Genomic DNA, 22,670 nt, shown 5'->3' on the forward strand with positions numbered 1-22,670 from the left:
CCCATCCATTAGCAGAGAGGCTGCCTAAAATCATAATAAGGTCACAGACACCCCAAAACACACCACCAGATGTGGATGTGCCCACCAGAAAGACAAGATCCAGCCTCATCCACCAGAACACAGGCACTAGTCCCCTCCACCAGGAAGCCTACACAACCCTCTGAACCAACCTTAGCCACTGGGGACAGATACCAAAAACAACGGCAACTACGAACCTGCAGCCTGTGAAAAGGAGACCCCAAACACAGTAAGATAAGCAAAATGAGAAGACAGAAAAACACACAGCAGATGAAGGAGCAGGGTCAAAACACACCAGACCTAACAAATGAAGAGGAAATAGGCAGTCTACCTGAAAAAGAATTCAGAATAATGACAGTAAAGATGATCCAAAATCTTGGAAATAGAATAGACAAAATGCAGGAAACATTTAACAAAGACGTAGAAGAACTAAAGAGGAACCAAGCAATGATGAAAAACACAATAAATGAAATTAAAAATACTCTAGAAGGGATCAATAGCAGAATAACTGAGGCAGAAGAACGGGTAAGTGACCTGGAAGATAAAATAGTGGAAATAACTACTGCAGAGCAGAATAAAGAAAAAAGAATGAAAAGAACTGAGGACAGTCTCAGAGACCTCTGGGACAACATTAAACACACCAACATTCGAATTATCGGGGTCCCAGAAGAAGAAGAGAAAAAGAAAGGGACTGAGAAAATATTTGAAGAGATTATAGTTGAAAACTTCCCTAATATGGGAAAGGAAGTAGTTAATCAAGTCCTGGAAGCACAGAGAGTCCCATACAGGATAAATCCAAGGAGAAACACTCCAAGACACATAATAATCAAACTATCAAAAATTAAATATAAAGAAAACATATTTAAAGCAGCAAGGGAAAAACAACAAATAACACACAAGGGAATCCCCATAAGGTTAACAGCTGATCTTTCAGCAGAAACGCTGCAAGCCAGAAGGGAGTGGCAGGATATACTTGAAGTGATGAAGGAGAAAAACCTACAACCAAGGTTACTCTACCCAGCAAGGATCTCATTCAGATTTGATGGAGAAATTAAAACCTTTACAGACAAGCAAAAGCTGAGAGAGTTCAGCACCACCAAACCAGCTTTACAACAAATGCTAAAGGAACTTCCCTAGGCAAGAAACACAAGAGAAGGAAAACACCTACAATAACAAACCCAAAACATTTAAGAAAATGGGAATAGGAACATACATATCGATTATTACCTTAAATGTAAATGGATTAAATGCTCCCACCAAAAGACACAGACTGGCTGAATGGATACAAAAACAAGACCCATATATATGCTGTCTACAAGAGACCCACTTCAGACTTAGGGACACATACAGACTGAAAGTGAGGGGATGGAAAAAGATATTCCATGCAAATGGAAATCAAAGAAAGCTGGAGTAGCAATTCTCATATCAGACAAAATAGACTTTAAAATAAAGACTATTACAAGAGACAAAGAAGGACACTATATAATGATCAAGGGATCAAACCAAGAAGAAGATATAACAATTGTAAATATTTATGCACCCAACATAGGAGGACCTCAATACATAAGGCAAATACTAACAGCCATAAAAGGGGAAATCGACAGTAACACAATCATAGTAGAGGACTTTAACACCCCACTTTCACCAGTGGACAAAAATGGGCAGAAGACCTAAATAGACATTCCTCCAAAGAGGACATACAGATGGCCAACAAACACATGAAAGAATGTTGAACATCATTAATCATTAGATAAATGCAAATCAAAACTACAATGAGATATCATCTCACACCAGTCAGAATGGCCATCAACAAAAAATTTACAAACAATAAATGCTGGAGAGGGTGTGGAGAAAAGGGAACCCTCTTGCACTGTTGGTGGGAATGTAAATTGATACGGCCACTATGGAAAACAGTATGGAGGTTCCTTAAAAAATTAGAAATAGAACTACCATACAGCCCAGCAATCCCACTACTGGGCATATACCCTGAGAAAATCATAATTCAAAAAGAGTCATGTACCACAATGTTCACTGCAGCTCTATTTACAACAGCCAGGACATGGAAGCAACCTAAGTGTCCATCGACAGATGAATGGATAAAGAAGATGTGGCACATATATACAATGGAATATTACTCAGCCATAAAAAGAAACGAAATTGAGCTATTTGTAGTGAGGTGGAGGACCTAGAGTCTGTCATTAAGGGTGAAGTAAGTCAGAAAGAGAAAAACAAATACCATATGCTAATACATATATATGGAATCTAAAAAAAACAAAACAAAACAATGGTCATGAAGAACCTAGGGGCAGGATGGGAATAAAGATGCAGACCTACTAGAGAATGGACTTGAGGATACGGGGAGGGGGAAGGGTAAGCTGGAACAAAGTGAGAGAGTGGCATGGACATATATACACTATCAGACGTAAAATAGATAGCTAGTGGGAAGCAGCCGCATAGCACAGAGAGATCAGCTTGGTGCTTTGTGACCACCTAGAGAGGTGGGATAGGAAGGGTGGGAGGGAGGGAGATGCAAGAGGGAAGAGATATGGGGATATATGTATATGTATAGCTGATTCACTTTGTTATAAAGCAGAAACTAACACACCATTGTAAAGCAATTATACTCCAATAAAGATGTTAAGAGAGATTGGTTCAAGATGCGGAATAGAAGCACGTGCTCTCACTCCCTCTTACAAGAACACCAGAATTACAACTAACTGCTGAAAAATCATCAACAGGAAGACACTGGAACTCACCAAAAAGATATCCCACATCCAAAGACAAAGGAGAAGCCACAATGAGATGGTAGGAGGGGTGCAATCATAATAAAATCAAACCCCATAACTGCTGGGTGGGTGACTCACAAACTGGAGAACACTTATACCACAGAAGTTCACCCACTGGAGTGAAGGTTCTGAACCCCACGTCAGGCGTCCCAATCTAGGGGTCCGGCAACAGAAAGAGGAATTCCTAGACAATCAGACTTTGAAGGCTAGTGGGATTTGACTGCAGGACTTCGACAGGACTGGGGGAAACAGAGACTCCACTCTTGGAGGGCACACACAAAGTAGTGTGCTCATCGGGACCCAGGGGAATGAGTACTGGCCCCATACGAAACTGAACCAGACCTACCTGCTAGTGTTGGAGGGCCTCCTGCAGAGGCGGGGGGGTGGCTGTGTGTCACTGTGAGGACAAGGACACTGACAGCAGAAGTTCTGGGAAGTACTCCTTGGGGTGAGCCCTCCCAGAGTCTGCCATTAGCCCCACCAAAGAGCCCAGGTAGGCTCCAGTGTTGGGTCCCCTCAGGCCAAACAACCAACAGGGACGGAACCCAGCCCCACCAATCAGCAGTCAAGCGGATTAAAGTTTTACTGAGATCTGCCCACCAGAGCAACAGTCAGCTCTACCCACCACCAGTCCCTCCCATCAGGAAACTTGCACAAGCCTCTTAGATAGCTCATCCACCAGAGGGCAGACAGCAGAACAAGAAGAACTACAATCCTGAAGCCTGTGGAACAAAAACCACATTCACAGAAAGATAGACAAGATGAAAAGGCAGAGGGCTATGTACCAGATGAAGGAACAAGATAAAACCCCAGAAAAACAACTAAATGAAGTGGAGATAGGCAACCTTCCAGAAAACGAATTCAGAATAATGATAGTGAAGATGATCCAGGACCTTGGAAAAAGAATGGAGGCAAAGATCGATAAGGTGCAAGAAATGTTTAACAAAGATCTAGAAGAATTAAAGAACAAACAGAGATGAACAACACAATAATTGAAATGAAAACTACACTAGAAGGAATCAATAGCAGAATAATTGAGGCAGAAGAATGGATAAGTGACCTGGAAGACAGAATGGTGGAATTCACTGCTGTGGAACAGAATAAAGAAAAAAGAATGAAAAGAAACGAAGACAGCCTAAGAGACCTCTGGGACAACATTAAATGCAACAACATTCACATTACAGGGGTCCCAGAAGGAGAAGAGAGAGAGAAAAGACCCGAGAAAATAGTTGAAGAGATTATAGTTGAAAACTTCCCTAACATGGGGAAGGAAATAGCCACCCAAGGCCAGGAAGCGCAGAGAGTCCCATACAGGATAAACCCAAGGAGAAACATGCCGAGACACATAGTAATCAAACTGGCAAAAATTAAAGACAAAGAAAAATTATTGAAAGCAGCAAGGGAAAAATGACAAATAACATACAAGGAAACTCCCATAAGGTTAACAGTTGATTTCTCAGCAGAAACTCTACAAGCCAGAAGGGAGTGGCATGATATACTTAAAGTGATGAAAGGGAAGAACCTACAACCAAGATTACTCGAGCCAGCAAGTATCTCATTCAGATTCGATGGAGAAATCAAAAGCTTTACAGACAAGCAAAAGCTAAGAGGATTCAGCACCACCAAACCAGCTCTACAACAAATGCTAAAGGAACTTCTCTAAGTGGGAAACACAAGAGGAGAAAAGGAAGTACAAAAACAAACCCAAAACCATTAAGAAAATGGTCATAGGAACATACATATTGATAATTACCTTAAACGTGAATGGATTAAATGCTCCAACCAAAAGACACAGGCTTGCTGAATGGATACAAAAACAAGACCCATATATATGCTGTCTACAAGAGACCCACTTCAGACCTGGGGACACATTCAGACTGAAAGTGAGGAGATGGAAAAAGATATTCCATGCAAATGTAAATCAAAAGAAAGCTGGAGTAGCAATACTCATATCAGATAAAATAGACTTTAAAATACAGAATGTTACAAGAGACAGAGAAGGACACTACACAGTGATCAAGGGGTCAATCCAAGAAGAAGATATAACAGTTATAAATATATATGCACCCAACATAGGAGCACCTCAATACATAAGGCAACTGCTAACAGCTCTAAAAGAGGAAATCAACAGTAACACAATAATAGTGGGGGATTTTAACACCTCACTTACACCAATGGACAGATCATCCAAACAGAAAATTAATAAGGAAACCCAAGCTTTAAATGACACAATAGACCACATAGATTTAATTGATATTTATAGGACATTCTGTCCAAAAACCACAGATTAAACTTTCTTCTCAAGTGTGCACGGAACATTCTCCAGGATAGATCACATCTTGGGTCACAAATCAAGCCTCAGTAAATTTAAGAAAACTGAAATCATATCAAGCATCTTTTCTGACCACAATGCTATGAGATTAGAAATCAATTACAGGGGAAAAAACGTAAAAAGCACAAACACATGGAGGCTAAACAATACGTTACTAAATAACCAAGAGATCAAAGAGGAAAACAAAAAATACCAAGAGAAAAATGAAAATGAAAACACGATGATCCAAAACCTATGGGATGCAGCAAAAGCAGTTCTAAGAGGCGAGTTTATAGCTATACAAGCCTACCTCAAGAAACAAGAAAAATCTCAAAGAAAGAATCTAACGTTACACCTAAAGGAACTAGAGAAAGAAGAGCAAAACCCAAAGTTAGCAGCAGGAAAGAAATCATAAAGATCAGAGCAGAAATAAATGAAACAGAAACAAAGAAAACAATAGCAAAGATCAATAAAACTAAAAGCTGATTCTTTGAGAAGATAAACTAAACTGATAAACTATTAGCCAGACTCTTCAAGAAAAATGGGGAGAGGACTCAAATCAATAAAATTAGAAATGAAAAAGGAGAAATCACAACTGACACTGAAGAAATACAAAGGATTATAAGAGATTACTACAAACAACTATATGCCAAAAAAATGGACAGCCTGGAAGAAATGGACAAATTCTTAGAAAGGTATAACCTTCCAAGACTGAACCAGGAAGAATTAGAAAATATGAACAGACCAATCACAAGCAATGAAATTGCTTCCAACGAAAATCTTCCAACAAACGAAAGTCTAGAACAAGATGGCTTCACAGGTGAATTCTATCAAACATTTAGCGAAGAGCTAACACCTATCCTTCTCAAGCTCTTCCAAAAATTGCAGAGGAAGGAACACTCCCAAACTCATTCTATGAGGCCACCAGCACTCTGATACCAAAACCAGACAAAGATACTACAAAAAAAGAAAATTACAGACCAATATCACTGATGAATATAGATGCAAAAATCCTCAACAAAATACTAGCAAACAGAATCCAACAACGCATTAAAAGGATCATATACCATGATCAAGTGGGATTTATCCCAGGGATGCAAGGATTCTTCAATATACGCAAATCAATCAATGTGATACACCATATTAACAAACTGAGGTATAAAAACCATATGATCCTCTCAATAGATGCAGAAAAAGCTTTTGACAAAATCCAACACCCATTTATGATAAAAACTCTCCAGAAAGTGTGCATAGAGCGAACTTACCTCAACATAATAAAGGCCATATACGACAAACCCACAGCAAACATCATTCTCAATGGTGAAAAACTGAAAGCATTTCCTCTAAGATCAGGAACAAGACAAGGATGTCCACTCTCACCACTATTATTCAACATAGTTTTGGAAGTCCTAGCCACAGCAATCAGAGAAGAAAAAGAAATAAAAGTAATACAAATTGGAAAAGAAGTAAAACTGTCACTGTTTGCAGATGACATGATACTACACATAGAGAATCCTAAAGATGCCACCAGAAAACTACTAGAGCCAATCAATGAATTTGATAAAGTTGCAGGATACAAAATTAATGCACAGAATTCTCTTGCATTCCTATACACTAATGATGAAAAATCTGAAAGAGAAATTAAGGAAACACTCCCATTTACCATTGCAACAAAAAGAATAAAATACCTAGGAATAAAACTACCTAGGGATACAAAAGGCCTGTATGCAGAAAACTATAAGACACTGTTGAAAGAAATTAAAGATGATACCAACAGATGGAGAAATATTCCATGTTCTTGGATTGGAAGAATCAATATTGTGAAAATCACTATACTACCCAAAGCAAACTACAGATTCAATGCAATCCCTATCAAACTACCAATGGCATTTTTTACAGAACTAGAACAAAAAAATCTTAAAATTTGTATGGAGACACAAAAGACCCTGAATAGCCAAAGCAGTCTTGAGGGAAAAAAACGGAGCTGGAGGAATCAGACTCCCTGACTTCAGACTATATTACAAAGCTACAGTAATCAAGACAATATGGTACTGGCACAAAAACAGAAATATAGATCAATGGAACAGGATAGAAAGCCCAGAGATAAACTCACACACCTACGGTCAACTAATCTATGACAAAAGAAGCAAGGATAGAAGCATTGTATACAATGGAGAAACGACAGTCTCTTCAATAAGTGGTGCTGGGAAAACTGGACAGCTACATGTAAAAGAATGAAATTAGAACACTCCCTAACACTATACACAAAAATAAACTCAAAATGGATTAAAGACCTAAATGTACACCAGACACTGTCAAACTCTTAGAGGAAAACATAGGAAGAACACTCTTTGACATAAATCACAGCAAGATCTTTTTTGATCCACCTCCTAGAGTAATGGAAATAAAAACAAAAATAAACAAATGGGACCTAATGAAACTTAAAAGCTTTTGCAAAGCAAAGGAAACTACAAACAAGACAAAAAGACAACCCTCAGAATGGGAGAAAATATTTGCAAATGAATCAACAGACAAAGGATTTATCTCCAAAATATATAAACAGCTCATGCAGCTCAATATTAAAAAAACAAACAACCCAATCAAAAAATGGGCAGAAGACCTAAGTAGACATTTCTCCAAAGAGGACATACAGATGGCCAACAAACACATGAAAGAATGTTGAACATCATGAATCATTAGATAAATGCAAATCAAAACTACAATGAGATATCATCTCACACCAGTCAGAATGGCCATCATCAGAAAATCTACAAACAACAAATGCTGGAGAGGGTGTGGAGAAAAGGGAACCCTCTTGCACTGTTGGTGGGAATGTCAATTGATACAGCCACTATGGAGAACAGTATGGAGGTTCCTTAAAAAACTAAAAATAGAGTTACCATATGACCCAGCAATCCCACTACCGGGCATATACCCAGAGAAAACCATAATTCAAAAAGACACATGCACCCCAACGTTCATTGCTGTGCTATTTACAATAGCCAGGTCATGGAAGCAACCTAAATGCCCATCGACAGACAAATGGATAAAGAAGATGTGGTACATATATGCAATGGAATATGACTCAGCCATAAAAAGGAACGAAATTGGGTCATTTGTAGAGACGTGGATGAATCTAGAGACTACCATACAGAGTGACATAAGTCAGAAAGAGAAAAACAAATATTGTATATTAACACATATATGTGGAACCTAGAAAAATGGTACAGATGAACCGGTCTGCAGGGCAGAAATAGAGACACAGATGTAGAGAGCAAACATGTGGACACCAATGGGGGAAAGCAGCCGGGGGTGGTGGTGGGGGTGTGATGAATTGGGAGACTGGAATTGACATGTATACACTGATGTGTATAAAATGGATGACTAATAAGAACCTGCTGTATAAAAAAATAAATAAAATAAATAAAATTCAAAAAGAAAAAAAAAAGCATTTATAGTTTTGGCTTGCACATTTGGTGACCTCACCCAGAGTTTAATTTTGACTTTGATGCGAGATAGTAAGCTAAATTTATCTTCTGTCCCTGCACTATTTAATTAGCCCATCCATTTGTTGTAATTCCACTTCTGCAATAAATAAATGTCCACTTAAAAAAAAAAAAAACCAATCTGTTATTATAATGTTCCTTACGTTAAAAGTGTTCTCCTTTGAGGGGCAAAGTTCAAATATGAGCCAATGGCTATGCATCAAGTCAGTGCCAACATGTGGTCAACTTCCGCCCCTCAGTACCACAGAGAATAAAAGGTCCAAGAAGGCCAAGGAGAGTTCATTGAGACAGAAGCAAATATAGCATGGTCACAGGCCACAAGCATTTTACAGCTCCCCAAAGACAGCCTGACCAGCATGTGAAATAGTCAACTCCCCGCGTGTCTGTCACAAAAGTTTACTCAAATAATAATGGTAACCAGGGGGGTTAAATTTTTGTGTATTTGTGTACTTATGTCCAAATTGTAAGCTCGCTGAAGAAAAAGCAGACATATATACTTGATGAAGGTAGGCACCAGATCCCTTTCTATTCCAGAGATGGAGGACCCAGGCCTGACACTGGTGCCAGAGGCCTATGGGGAATGAACACTGTGCACTGTCCATGGGGAATGAACATGCCCAGTGCAGTGCCTGAAATCCGGAATCCTGCAAAGTCACCTTTTCCAGTTCCAGAAAACTATCTCCCTCACTACCGCCCTGCCCCATACACACACATATACACACCACTGCCCTACCTCCACAAAATAAATTAAGGCAGACCACACTAACACTACCAGAGTCCATGCTTTTCTTACTCATCTTAGAGGAAGTTGTTTCTCACATGTCAGCATAAGATTATACAATTCTTACCTTAAGTTTTTCCCACAGCTTTATTCTCATCTCTAGACCTTGCTTCTGGATTTCTTTTTCTCTGTGTTGTCTCTTCACCAATATCTTATCAAGCCTCTTCATCTTCTGAATAGCGTCTTGAAGTGGAGAATCTAATTCTTTTAATTCGGATTCATCTATATTATGTTGAAAGTAGGAATGAGCTTGAAGTTTAGTAAAATCATAAAGCCTTTTTCTTCTCGTTTTGTTTTTACTATTTGTTCTTTCATTCAACAAATGTTTATGGCTGATGGTAATAACTAACACTGGTGTCATGTATCTTGGTTTACAAGGTGCTTTCACATATTTTTTTCATATAATTATCTAACAACCCTGTGAAATAGACATTTACCTCTATTTTACGGTTGAGATAACTGGGTCCTTTCAAATAGCTAATAAATTATAGCACTGAATTCAGAAGTGGATCTCGTATGATTTTAAATCCCAAATTCTTTCTCCTTCATTCTGCTATACTTTCTATATTCATAACTAACAAATAAACAATAAGACAAAGACCCTATCCTAAAGCTGCTTCAGACTAACTGAAAGAGAAGTCATGTACACAAATAGCTACAGTAAAATGTAGCATGTCATAGAGACACAGAGTGATTCCAACGTGTTAGAAACAAATTCAGAAAAGTACAGTGTATCTTAACACCTTTAATCTATGCCTCTCCCATTTGTTCTATTTTCCTGAAGTACCTAAAAATGTTCTTGAATTGTGGATAATTGATAGTAACTTATTTGAAATTAGGAACTCTTTAGAACTTCCGTCATTCAAGTTTTAACTTATCATTATGAATAATATTAATAATTATCATTATCATTATGATTAATGATAATATTAATAATAGCAGCTAACATTTATAGAGTTACCTGATAGGCACAGTCTTAAGTGCTTTTTTACATTGATTATCTCATGTAATCTTCACCATAAACCAGCAAGATGGTATACTGTAACTGAGTTACATATATGTCCAAGATATATCATCTTATAACTAGTAAATGCCAGAGTCAGTTTCCACCCGATCTGTCTGACTGCAGAGCCAAAGCTCTTCACCACCAGGAGATACTTCCTCTGTAAGGTCTGATGAAAGATGATAATCTGGCAATGAGCATAAATGCTCAAATTCTAAAGTCTCAGCCACCCCAGCTTAGATCATTAGAAATGGCATATTATGCAAAGAAAAGCCAAGTTTTGCAACTTTTGAAAATACAGAGCCCAGTGATGTTTCCCTATAATGTATATCACTTCCTCTTAAAGGAAAAGGAGATATGTTTAGAGGGAATAAGCTTATCTAAAAACAATACTAATCTTACTAATAAGGAGACTCTACAAATCATATGGCTCACGTACGTCGAATGCAACAGCCTCTAGTTCTAATTCCCAACCACCAGCCCTAGCATTCTCAGGCCCCATTGTACATGGGTGGTCTATCCAGCAGGCATTTTCAAGTAACTCTTGCAGTACGGAAACAGTATAAACAAATACACTGTAAATGGGGCCAATAGCTAATCTCAACTCTAATACCTTGTTTCCTAATAACTGTAATCCTGAGTCACCTGGCCCGAGAGCTGATCTCATCCCAAACATACTCTAACTCAGCAGTTCACAAAGTTTATGAGCTCAGCTTCCCTTTACAGTTTATAAATTATGGAGAGCCCAAAGTACCTTTTGTTTATGTGAGTTACATCTATTGATAATTACCATATTAGAAATCAAAACTGAAAAATATTATAAATATGTATTTATTTATTCATTTTAAAATAATAAACATGGTATTACTAATTACATGCTAACATAAATGTAACACTTTTATAACAACCACATTTTCCAAAAAAAATATTGAGAAGAATGGCAATATTTTAAATTTTTAGTATCTGGATTAATAGAAGACAGCTGGATTCTCATCTCTGCTTCAAAGTCAATCTACTGTAATCTGTTGCTTCAGTTAAAGTATTGACTATATGAAGAAAATTTGGCCTCATACAGTAGTTGGAAAGGGGAGGAGAAATTTAATACCCTTTTCAGATAATTGTGGCTATTCTTTCTTGATACTAATATCAAAACTGGACAAGGGGTAGTTTCTTAAAGGTTAGTTGTAATGTGAAACCTGTAACCCTATCAGTGAGCTTTTTGTATTTGTTCCATAAATCCATAGATCTATCTTTCATGTTGAATGGATCTTTTATCCTGCATTGATTATTTGGAAAATAGTGGTTCACTGAATTACGCAGACCTTCAAAATATTAATGCATTTCAGTACACAATATGAAAAAATCACATTTGTTAATATTTAATTATTTGTTAATATTTGTTAATTATTATTTGTTAATATTTGTTAATTGTCACCAATTTTTATCAGAAAAGTCTAAGTATTGGGAAGCTGTATAGCTCATGTTGACATACAAAAATTTTCCAAGATTCTAATTTTTCACTTGAAAGCTCAAATTTTATCATTGACATAAAATACTGTCAGTTGTTTTCCTGGAAATAACAGGCCCATTTCATTTTTTTAAAAATGTCTGCCAAATATCTAAGGCTGAATGATAATAGATGGTCTGTCACTCATTCTTTCAAGTAAAAATGGTGTCCCATTAAAAAGTGGCCAGTTCAGCTCTCAACTTAAATTATCACACCAGTTCTTTTCCTCAACACAAACTTCACATTTTGGCACACAGCAGAATTGCTGTATATGTACCTACCATTTTACCACACAGGATATTAAAAAGATGTGTACTCAAAGGTCAAGATTAAATAGAATTTAAACTTTTTACTGCTCCATCAAGGACATTCTTGCGTGACACTGGCTATTTCTTTTTTCTGCCCATGCCAGGTCTTGAAGAACACAATGACTATTCGTACAATTTGGTGCCATTCATTGCCTTGATTCATGCTAAAGCACCAGCAATTTTACCCACCATTGCTTTTGTACCATCAGTGAAACCAACCATTCAGTGGGCAAAAAGGCAAACAGCATTATTTCAATATTACAATGAATTATATCACTGATATATCAGTATTATGATGAAAGTAGTTTTGACTTTGCAGAGTTCCTAAAAGGGTCTCAGGGCCCAGGGCTCTTTCAGTCCATGTTTTGAGAACTGCTGTTCTCATTCACTCTGACCAGTATTAATTAATACCAGTATTAATACCCATGAAGCAATGGAATCTCTTAAAATCCAAAAGTTATTAAAATCAAATGGGATTATCCCTTAAAAGGCATTTATAAATTACAGGATATATTTTATTGTACAATTTTCAAAAAGATCAATAAATCATGTCATAAAATGCAGAAATACTTCCTACTTGATTAATGTAAAATGACTACAATAACAATTTTATTAAATGACATATTTTATTATTTTTCTAAGTGTATTTAAGAACTCTTTAATATTCTTATAAATGAAAACTGGTGATTTGCTTGCTCACAAAAAAAGTCTCATTTTTTTATCATTTCTACTTAGCTGATAAAAAAAATATGTAATTCTAATATTTTAACTATAGCATCTGTAATTATCATTAGCCAGTCACCAAGTGATTATCCTACCTGAACATTCAGGGATTATCTGATGCTGAACCAAGTTCAAATCTTCATCTGGTCCCTCTTCAGCCAGTTTTATTTTCTCAGAGTAGTTCTCCCCTTTATCATCATTACTGTTTCTACCTTCCTCTGTATTACTACTGCCTTCTGAGTGGGCCTCTTTACCAGAGTTCAAATTGATTGCAGTATCAACCTAAAAATTATTTCCAAAGAAACAGTTTTCAAAAGTAAAAGTAAAAAAAAATTTTTTTTAATTTTAAATTTCTAGACTATTTTAACTCTAATGTAAGTATATGTGAGGACATACATATATATAGTAGCATTAAATGATTCTAGAAATATGACACTTAATTAAATGTAATTTAAATACACAATTAAATTTAATAACATTTGCACCAAAGTAATATGCACCACTCTCCAGCAATTTCTAGCAATAATAGAGAAGGGTCAGGAATCAGTCCCAAAGAGAACTGCTCTCTACCACGCTCTGGGGATGAAGCATGATGGCCCCTGCTCTCTGAGCTTACCCTCAGATGGAGAGTCAAGGGTCTAGAGCTGGGCTGTCCAATACAATAGCCACTCGCCACACGTGGCTATTGAACAGCTGCAAAGTGAACAGGCTGAACTGCGATGTGCTTCTAATGGAGTTCTTCAAATCAGAACCATGTGCTTTGCTGAATAATTTATTTTTACGCTATTCACAGTTTTTCTATTTCATTTTGGTTTCTCTTTCCATTTTAGCAAAGTTCATTTTGAAGACACCAGTTTGGTGCAGCTGTGTTTTCCTGAGAGAGAACAAGAAAAGACATCCATGGCTGCCCCAGGAAAAAACAGGCATCAGAGGGCCCTGAGGGCTGTGCTTGGCAATAAGAGTCACAGTGGAGGTGAACACAGCCCATGGGAGAGGCAAAACCTCAGGGACAGCAGGTCAGCCACTGCTGAGAGGACTACCTTTCCCCTCCAACGGAGGGACTGTCTGCTCCAGCCCTTCAGGGGTCAGCCCTTGGAGGCTTTTATGCTCATGGTCCACACTCCACCACTGTAATCTGTGCCCCCTTGTGAATCTCCAGGACAGAAGGTAGACGGTGCTGAGAATTAAACTGCCAGGGATACAGGACTGCACGAGCATCTATGTTCACCTGAACTAGGACATAAGCCCCAGCAGAAATGAGCTGAGCCAGTGGTATAAAAATCATAGCCGACATTGACTGAGGAATTACTATTAGCCAGGTCCTGTGCTAAGTACTTTAGACACACTACCTCGTTCACGCCTCACAATGATACAGGCATTACTACCCCAATATAACAGAGAAGAAAACAGATCCAGTATGGAATGAAACTAGTGGAGACCCAATTTATAATAAGCAAAACAATGCTTACTTTATGTGATCTTGGAGGTGTTAAAGAAGGTTCCCTGTTGAAGAATACTCTTCTGTCAAAGACAGGGTAAAGCCTAAAATTCCATAATGTCCAGTAAATCCTTAAGGCTATATAGTTCTGTGAAAATGCTGAAATTGCTAGGAGAGGTCACACGAGCCCTGTCAGTAATTTATATCTTGGCATAAATGAATCTAGGTGACCTTTCCCTGAGAAGGGGTTTTTATACAGGGGAAACATAAGTAGACATTAGCAACATACTCGGATACCACACTTCAGGATACACAAAGATCTTTCACATATATCATCCCATATGATCCTAACTCTTAGAATGAGCAGGAAGCAATGAGGTAGAAAAAGATGAAACTAGAGAACAAAAGGCAAATATTGCCCATTTCACAATTTTACCCATAGTTCCCCACCCCACTAGCACCAACCATCTCCCCCATCCCATTGCCCACTGGCCTCTCTATTCCCAGCCCTCCTGATCTTCTACCCTGTGGCCTAAGTGTATGATTTTTCTTTCTTCTTCATTCCCAAAGCCACATTCAATCTCCATTTTTCATTGCTCTGTGTCCCCCACTTCATATCTCCATGTTAGCCCAGGAAAGGTAAATAGCCTATAAAAACCCTTCCTAGCAATTAGATCCCTACCTGAAAGCCATGAGATTTTTACACCAATTGCAACTATTGGCTCATTCAAGAAAAATATTCAGAAGTAAAAATAAACCAAAATTCTCAGAATGAGAAATATATCACTACTACAGAAATTTCATTAAAACTCTAGCATTTTAAACTCACTTTCTGCTATACAGAAATTTTGGGTAAGAAATTAATAAAAGACAAATGAGCAATAAAATTAATCAAAATACCAGGATTTATTATTTAGACAATGTATAAGGTTTTATAGACATTGAATCATTTGCAATCAGCAGTCAACCTGCAGCATACCTGTGGCTTACTTCCCCAACCTAAGGTGAAACTTACTGATTTTCCATGAATTTGATTAAGACAAATCACAATTTTTAGGAAGTCTTGCTTTTGATATAAGTATCAAAGTCCCTGTTGGTTAATAAATATGCTAGAGTTTGACGTATAGCTTAGTGGGTTCAAATAAAATCTGACTTGAAGTGATTGCTGATATTTTTCTTTTAAATAAGCCTTGAATGAAGTAATATTAATCTATGTTTTAAAACATGTGTGTCAATATTGTGAAGTTTCTGCTTTAAAAAAAATCATCACCCAGGAATATGTAAGCAGAAATACTAATGCTTTGCTACCCTAAAATTTGTCAGGTCTTTGTGTATTATCCTACCTACATAAAATGGTAAAACTGTCATTCTAAATTTGTTGAACACGTATTATGTGAATACCTACTATGTGCCTGACTTTACACTGAATCCTGTGAATAAAAACATGGGAAGGACTGACCAATTAGGTTAAAGAATTGAGGCCAATTAGCTAAGATGTATTGAATACCTACTAGGTGCTAGTCACTTCTAAAATCTGTAGATATTTCATCTCATTTTATCCTCAAAACATGCCTATGGGATGGATAGTATTATTACGTCTTTGAACAGATGAGGAAACTGGCACAGGGAGTTGAAGTAGTTTGCCCAAAATCACAAAAAATGTGGTCATCAGAGCCTATTTTGAACCGTGACTCCAGAGTTTAGGCTTATAATCACAAAGCTTGAGACTAAAGAATCTAAAATTGTTTTCAGATTCCAGTTGGGGCTATATGGAAAACTGAATAAACTGAAACCTTCCATCTACTTACAAATACATAGGTAAGTTCACAAGAACACTAGGGAAACTGCCAGTGAACAGAAATTAAAAGGAAACTGAAAGCTGAAATAGGAACCTTGTAAATCCTTAAAGCAGCTGCCCTGGTGGGGGTGGGGTAGAAGCAACAAGGACAGGCAAATGAGGATGTGCTGGCCTCAGAAAGCTATGGGCTTGGGCTTTAACACCCACACAGAGCTAAGAAACTAAGCCTTGGGACCATGCAAGACAAGATGGAGAGGAACCTTCCCTCTCCTGCTCCATGAAGCTGGATCCCTCAAAAAGGTGCCTCCTTGGTGAGAGGGTAGACTAGAAAAATACATCTATCCAAAAGCACAGGATACAAACAAAAAATGTGTCTGGGTTCCAAGTGGGAAATCGTCTTCCCTGAGAATGTACAACCACAGGGTAATGCTTCATGTGGGTTTGGATTCCAATTTATTGTTCATATGCTCTGGAATGCTTAAAGATGAAAAATTAGCACAAAAAAAAGATTCATGCCAGTGAGATCTCTGAGGCATTTGGTAGAAGCAAACAGAAACTTGCTCTGGAAGGTACAGTTTCAAATCAGGCTCCATAAAATTCCCAAAATTAAAACTTACATTCCAAAAGGTCAAAAGCCATGAATACATGACCAATAATAAGCAAGAATCAGAATAAACAAAAGAACTTAAGATATTAAAAAGCTGATAAAGATGATCATATAAATATTTTTAATGGGTATAAAAAAAGAACCCCAAAAACACGAGATCAAGGTACTACAAAGAACAGATGGATTTGAAAATAAACTAAAATGAACTTCAAGAAATTAAAAATACATCATTAAGCTTAAAAATTCAATGGATGGATTAAAGAGCAGATTTGACATAGTATAAGAAAGAATTCCAAAATTAGAAAATATATGTTAAAAATTCCCCAGCATGAAGCACAGAGAAAGAAATGAATTAAAAAAAAATTTTTTTAAGAGACATGAAGGATAGAAGAGAAAGGTTCAACAGACATTTAACTGCACTTTGAGGATGACAAAATAGAAAAAAAAATGCAGGCAATATTTGAAACATGTGAAAACACAATGGCTAAGAAGTTTAAAAGAAAAAAAAGAAACATACAAATCCTTACATTGAAGAAGTACTAGTCTCCAGAAAGATAAATAAGTCCATACCTAGGTGAGTAATAGTAGATACCAAAGACAAAGGGAAAAAAAATAAAGTGACCAGAGAAAAATATCTAAACTAGACAACCCACACTGGAATGAATATTGGGTTTACAAAAGCCTTCTCACTGGCAACAAGAGAGGCCACAAGTATCTAAGTGTAAAACATAAAACTATAAAACTTTCAGAAGAAAAAATAGGAAAAAATCTTTGGGAATCTGGGTTAGACAAAGGGTTCTTAGATACAACCAAAAAACACAATCCTCAAAAGAAAAAAAATTGATAAATTGCACTTAAAATTTTAAATGCTCTTTAAAAGACAGTTAAAAGAATGAAAAGTCAAGCTACAGACTGGGGGGAAATATTTGCAAATCATATGTCTGACAAAAAACTCTATCTAGAATATATAAAGAACTCTCAAAAGTCAACAATAAGTAAACAAACACAACTTAGAGTATAAGTCAGAAAGAGAAAAACAAATATTGTATATTAACCCATATACGTGGAATCTAGAAAAATGGTACAGATGGACCGGTTTGCAAGGCAGAAATAGAGCCACAGATGTAGAGAACAAACGTATGGACACCAAGGGGGGAAGTGGGGGGCGGTGGGATCAACTGGGAGATTGGGATTGACATATATACACTAATATGTATAAAATAGATAACTAATGAGAACCTGCTGTATAGCACAGGGAACTTCACTTCGCTGTACAGTAGAAACTAACACAACATTGTAAAACAACTATACCCCAATTAAAAAAAAATTTTTTTTGAACATACACTTTCAAAAAAAGATATGTGGATTGCAAATAAGCACATAAAAATATACTTAACATTATTAGTCACCAAGGAAATTCGAGTTAAAACCACAATGAGATACTACTGTATACCTATTAGAATGGCTTAAAGAAAAAAAACTGACAATATCAACTGCTGGTGAGGATGCAAAGCAGCTGGAACTCTCATACGTTTCTGGTGGGAATAGAAAACAGTTTGACAGTTTCTTATAGTTAAACATACACTTACCATACAACCCAGCAATCCCACTCCTAGGTATTTACCCAAGAGAAGTAAAAACCTATTTCCCACCACACCCCCAAAATCAGTATGCAAATATTTACAGCAGCCTTATTCATAATCACCAAAATCTGCAAATAACCCAAATGTTCCTGACTGGGGAATGAATAAGCAAACTGTGGTTTACCCACACAATGGAACAGTACTAGCAATAAAAAGGCTTGAACTACTGATACAAGCAACAACATAGATGTGTCTCAAATGCATTGTGTCAACAGACAAAAGCCAGACGCAAAAGCTACATATTTTTTTTTAATTTCATTCATGTGGAATGGAATTAAACCTTCTGGAAAAGGAAAGCTATTGGGACAGAGAACAGATCAGGAGTTTCCAGGGATTAAGAGTAGGAGAGATTGTTTATAAAGGGGCAGCATGAGGGAATTTTTGAGAGGTAAGGATGGAACTGTTCTATATCTTGATTGTGATAGTATCACTCTACGCATTTGCCAAACTCAGAACTATACACCAGAAAAGAGTGAATTTTACAGTATGTAAAACTTTTAAATTAGAAGCAAAGAAGCCAATGAGATACAATGTTAATAGATGGGAAGATTTAATATCATAAAGTTAGAAATTCTCTCCAAATTAATCTATAAATTCAAAGCAATTTTAATCAAAACCCCAACAGTATTTTTCACAGGACTTGAAAAACTGTTCTAAAATATAAAAACAACAAAAAGCCAAGAATAGCTAGGACAGTCCTAGAAAAGAATATGGTGGGAGGAACCATCCCACCAGATATCAAGAGTTATTACAATGCTACAAGAGTTAACACACAGTATAGTAATGATGCAGGATTAGATGAAACAAAACAGACAGCTAAGCTAGAAACTGTGTTTTACAAAGCTGCTTGCAGGTTGGGTTCTGGATGCGTATTAGTTTCATCCAAATAGGTGCATCTGCACAAAAGTTTTACCACAGAAATGAGGTAGAAGCCATCTTGCTAAGCTCCTGATGCGAAATTGACAAGAAATATCAAAGGCAGTCATCTCTGCATGTCTAGTCACCAGTTTTGTGGTTCTGAGGGATGTGTAGCAGTGTCAGAAGCAGCAACAGCAAAGCAGCAGCTTTCAGATCTCTGGATTTTGGATACGGTGGTGTGACCTGGGAACCAAGAGTCCAAGGGAAGTCCCCTCGCATGGTTTCGCTGGCCTTCCATTGATTTTTGAGGAACTGAATTTCTTGTATTCAATCCCTTTCTGCTGGAAATGTCTAGAAGGCTTTCTATTTCCAGCATTAAATCATGATAGACAAAAACTCTAAGAGTTTCATAATGCAGAGTCCAATCCGTAAGTCAAAAGAATAAGTGAAAAAGGATTCACAAACTTGCAAGAAAATTTTTCACCATAAGTTTCAAAATTTTTGTTTCCCACAACCTTAAAATAAATTATCCCCCATCACAGAGGGAAAAACAGATTCTTTAAAAAAACATCAAGTTTAGATATTTTAAGAAAAGAAAAAGAGACCAGGTAATGTACCTACTAAACATATACCATGTGGTTTTTATCCAAACTCTATTTTTTAAATTACTGAATCTTTTTCATAATAAGAGTCAATGGTGGCATAGCAGATGTTGGAATACAAAGCTTTCTTATGAAAGAAGAAAAGTTAATAAATGAGCACTAACAAAGTACAATCGTGAAAAAATAAGCCATAACTCCCCCCCAAGAAAAAAAAAGAGAAGGTAAAGAAGGAAACAGTATTTTCACATTAAATGATCTAAAGTAAAATTCAAGAAATCTATGAGTGTTCCCAGAACACACCCTTTAAAGGTGAACCTTAGAATGGGATGTTAACAACAACCTTGTTTCATCAATTGCTAGAGATCAGAAGAAGTAGTTTATATCATTTCTAAACAGCATAGTACCTTGAAGGATGCTGGCTCCGGTGACAGCACCTCCAAAGAAGCATTTGAACCTCTGCTCCCATGACGTGTTCTTGAATTTGAGGCTGGTTTTGAAATTCCATCTAAGTTTCCCTTTATAATATCCATTGATATCCTGAAACAAACAAACAAAATTTCAAGCAAGTTATGACTTGTGTGTTTAAATGTTTCATCAGTGTTAACAGGCAGGGAACTCAGAGCCTTTGCTATAAGGATTATGTCACTACCAAAGTCACAGTACCCTAATTTCATCAGAAGATGTCTGTGTCCACGGATCATTACATCTTATGTCACCGTAGGTGGAAAAAACATGCTGCCAGGATGTCACATTCTGAAAGTGGCTAAAAAAGAATGCAGACATGAACATCATCTCAATGGCCTTCTGTGCCTCCAAGAGAAACAGCTACCGTGTCCTTGGCCTAAGAAGACACTTACAGAGCACCACACCCCTCAGCCAAGATTCATGCTTCATCGTAATAATTTGCCAAGGCCTCTACTTTCTTCGGGTTTTACCTTCCTTATTCTAGCTCAGCCTTCAGCCGGGGCTCTCTCTCAGCTCTGATTTCTCCTCTCCTCCTTGGTACTGCATTTTCATGGAGTACTTATCTCCAGGTGACCACTCTTCTATCAACCTTCCCCTTCTAAAACCCATGATTCTACTTCTGCCTTGAAACAACAGAGAACTGAACCTACTCTCTCTACTAGAGGACCGGCTTTCACTATCTGGATACACATTGCCAATCTCTTTAACTATTTTTCATGTGACACCGTCCACAAGACTCTCACCAGTCTGGCTGCTCTATTCCTAGGACTATTTCCTGAAGCAGGAAATATTAGGCAGGATGGTTTAAACTAGTGGGGAAACTTGGGCACTGCTGGCACTTTGCTCCTTCCAAACTGTGCCCTTGGTCAGGACCATTCCAAATATGTTCAGTAATGCTTGGGGTATCATGCATGCCGAATAAAGTGGAAGAAAGAGAGAGAATTTCATAGTTTGACTTCCAAATACTTAGCTTTACATGTGAATGGATATCTTCCAACAAATCCTTTCCTAAATTCCTATCAATTATAAATTAAACCATTTCTCTCATAACAGAATGAAGAAAGGCAGTTGCCTCTGGCCCAGCAAGTGTAACAATGTCCTTTTCTTACCCTAAAAAATGACTCATCTTTCTTTTTTTTTTTGAACAGCTGAGGCAGAGTCCAAGGAAGCTTTGGACACAGGAGGAAGCCCAATCATGAACAACCCCATGCTCCTCCAAGGCACACAGAGCAGTAATATGATTTACCCTCCAACCATTCAGTGTGTCAAAGCTGAGGCTTAAAGGACAGTAGGTCAACTCTTTCCATCTCAGCAAATGAAAAAGGCAGTGATCTCAACATTATTCAAACTCTGCAAAAGGGTTTTTGGCTCACTCAGGAAGGCACTGACATTATTATTGTGGGAAGACGGATCGCCCTGGCCCGTCACGTCACCATCAAAAAGCTTAAGTCACTGAAAGGCCAAATGTCTTGTAATGCCCTGAACTGCCTGTCAAGGGAGACTTATTGGCGGCTAACAGAGGGAGCAATGAAATGGAAGCCCGTGCAGAGCCAGTATAATACATGTCAATAAAGGGAGAGGCACAGGGAACCACCAATGGCATGGATCAACTAAAAGGCTCCAGAAATCTTTCAATTTGTTTTATAAATAGGTCTGTTCTATTATGTTTGCTCATGAAAATAATAAATAAAATACAGTTTCCAGGATGGGTAGGGTTGTAACTAACAATCTTCTGAATTTGGCCATGTAGAAAAAAGTATGGATAAAGGATACTGAATTAGGAACTTAAAGATGTTTTTGAGTATTTGAGAAGAAACCTCAAGAGCCAGAGAGAAATTCCACAAGAAAAATAAAGCATTGTACAAGAAAGCAAACAATCAAATGATAATATTTATATAAGCACTGAATTTAACCAAACACTGTGCCTTAATTACACTGAGTGTAGGTGAGGAGGAGTATGTAAAAGAAAAGGTCGTATAAAAAGTCTAATCTGTCCTAATAGGAAATCAAAAAGAATATCCAAAAATTGATAAAGCCAAACAATAGTTAAATAAGCACAATAGTTAAATAAGTTCAAGATATTTGCCCCTGAAGGATGTGACTAGAGACTGCTTCTTTTTTTTTTATTGTAAATGTTACAGTACAGTTTGACATATTTTACTATATTACTTTAATAAAAGTAAAAAAAATTGATAATAAATATAAAATATGGAATCTTCAAGGGACTGGAAGGAAACATAGAGCTAATTTATATAATAATGAGGTTAATGACTTACTAAGCAGGCTATCAAGAGCATAAGTCAAACAGGACGAAAC

At 37.2% G+C, this 22,670-nt stretch overlaps 1 protein-coding gene across 10 annotated transcripts in view; it reads right to left on the reverse strand.

Annotated features, from left to right (window-relative positions):
* FSIP1 (fibrous sheath interacting protein 1) overlaps positions 1-22,670 on the reverse strand; it is a 210,588-nt gene that overhangs the window by 182,173 nt on the left and 5,745 nt on the right. For 9 of the 10 annotated variants that reach the window (XR_014257859.1, XM_082443073.1, XM_082443069.1 and 6 more), the window contains exons 2-4: positions 20,294-20,426; positions 13,039-13,225; positions 9,470-9,624 (exon numbers count right to left, since the gene is read on the reverse strand). Coding sequence is in view for 9 of the 10 variants with exons in the window: in XM_082443073.1 (XP_082299199.1) it covers positions 9,470-9,624; positions 13,039-13,225; positions 20,294-20,419 (468 nt within the window). In the remaining variant the exon portion in view is untranslated. The remainder of the gene's footprint in view (positions 1-9,469; positions 9,625-13,038; positions 13,226-20,293; positions 20,427-22,670) is intronic. The other variant, XM_082443074.1, reaches the window with a different exon arrangement.

Source organism: Balaenoptera physalus (genome assembly GCF_965194825.1).
Source record: "Balaenoptera physalus genome assembly, chromosome: 2".
Taxonomy (NCBI): Eukaryota; Metazoa; Chordata; class Mammalia; order Artiodactyla; family Balaenopteridae; genus Balaenoptera; species Balaenoptera physalus.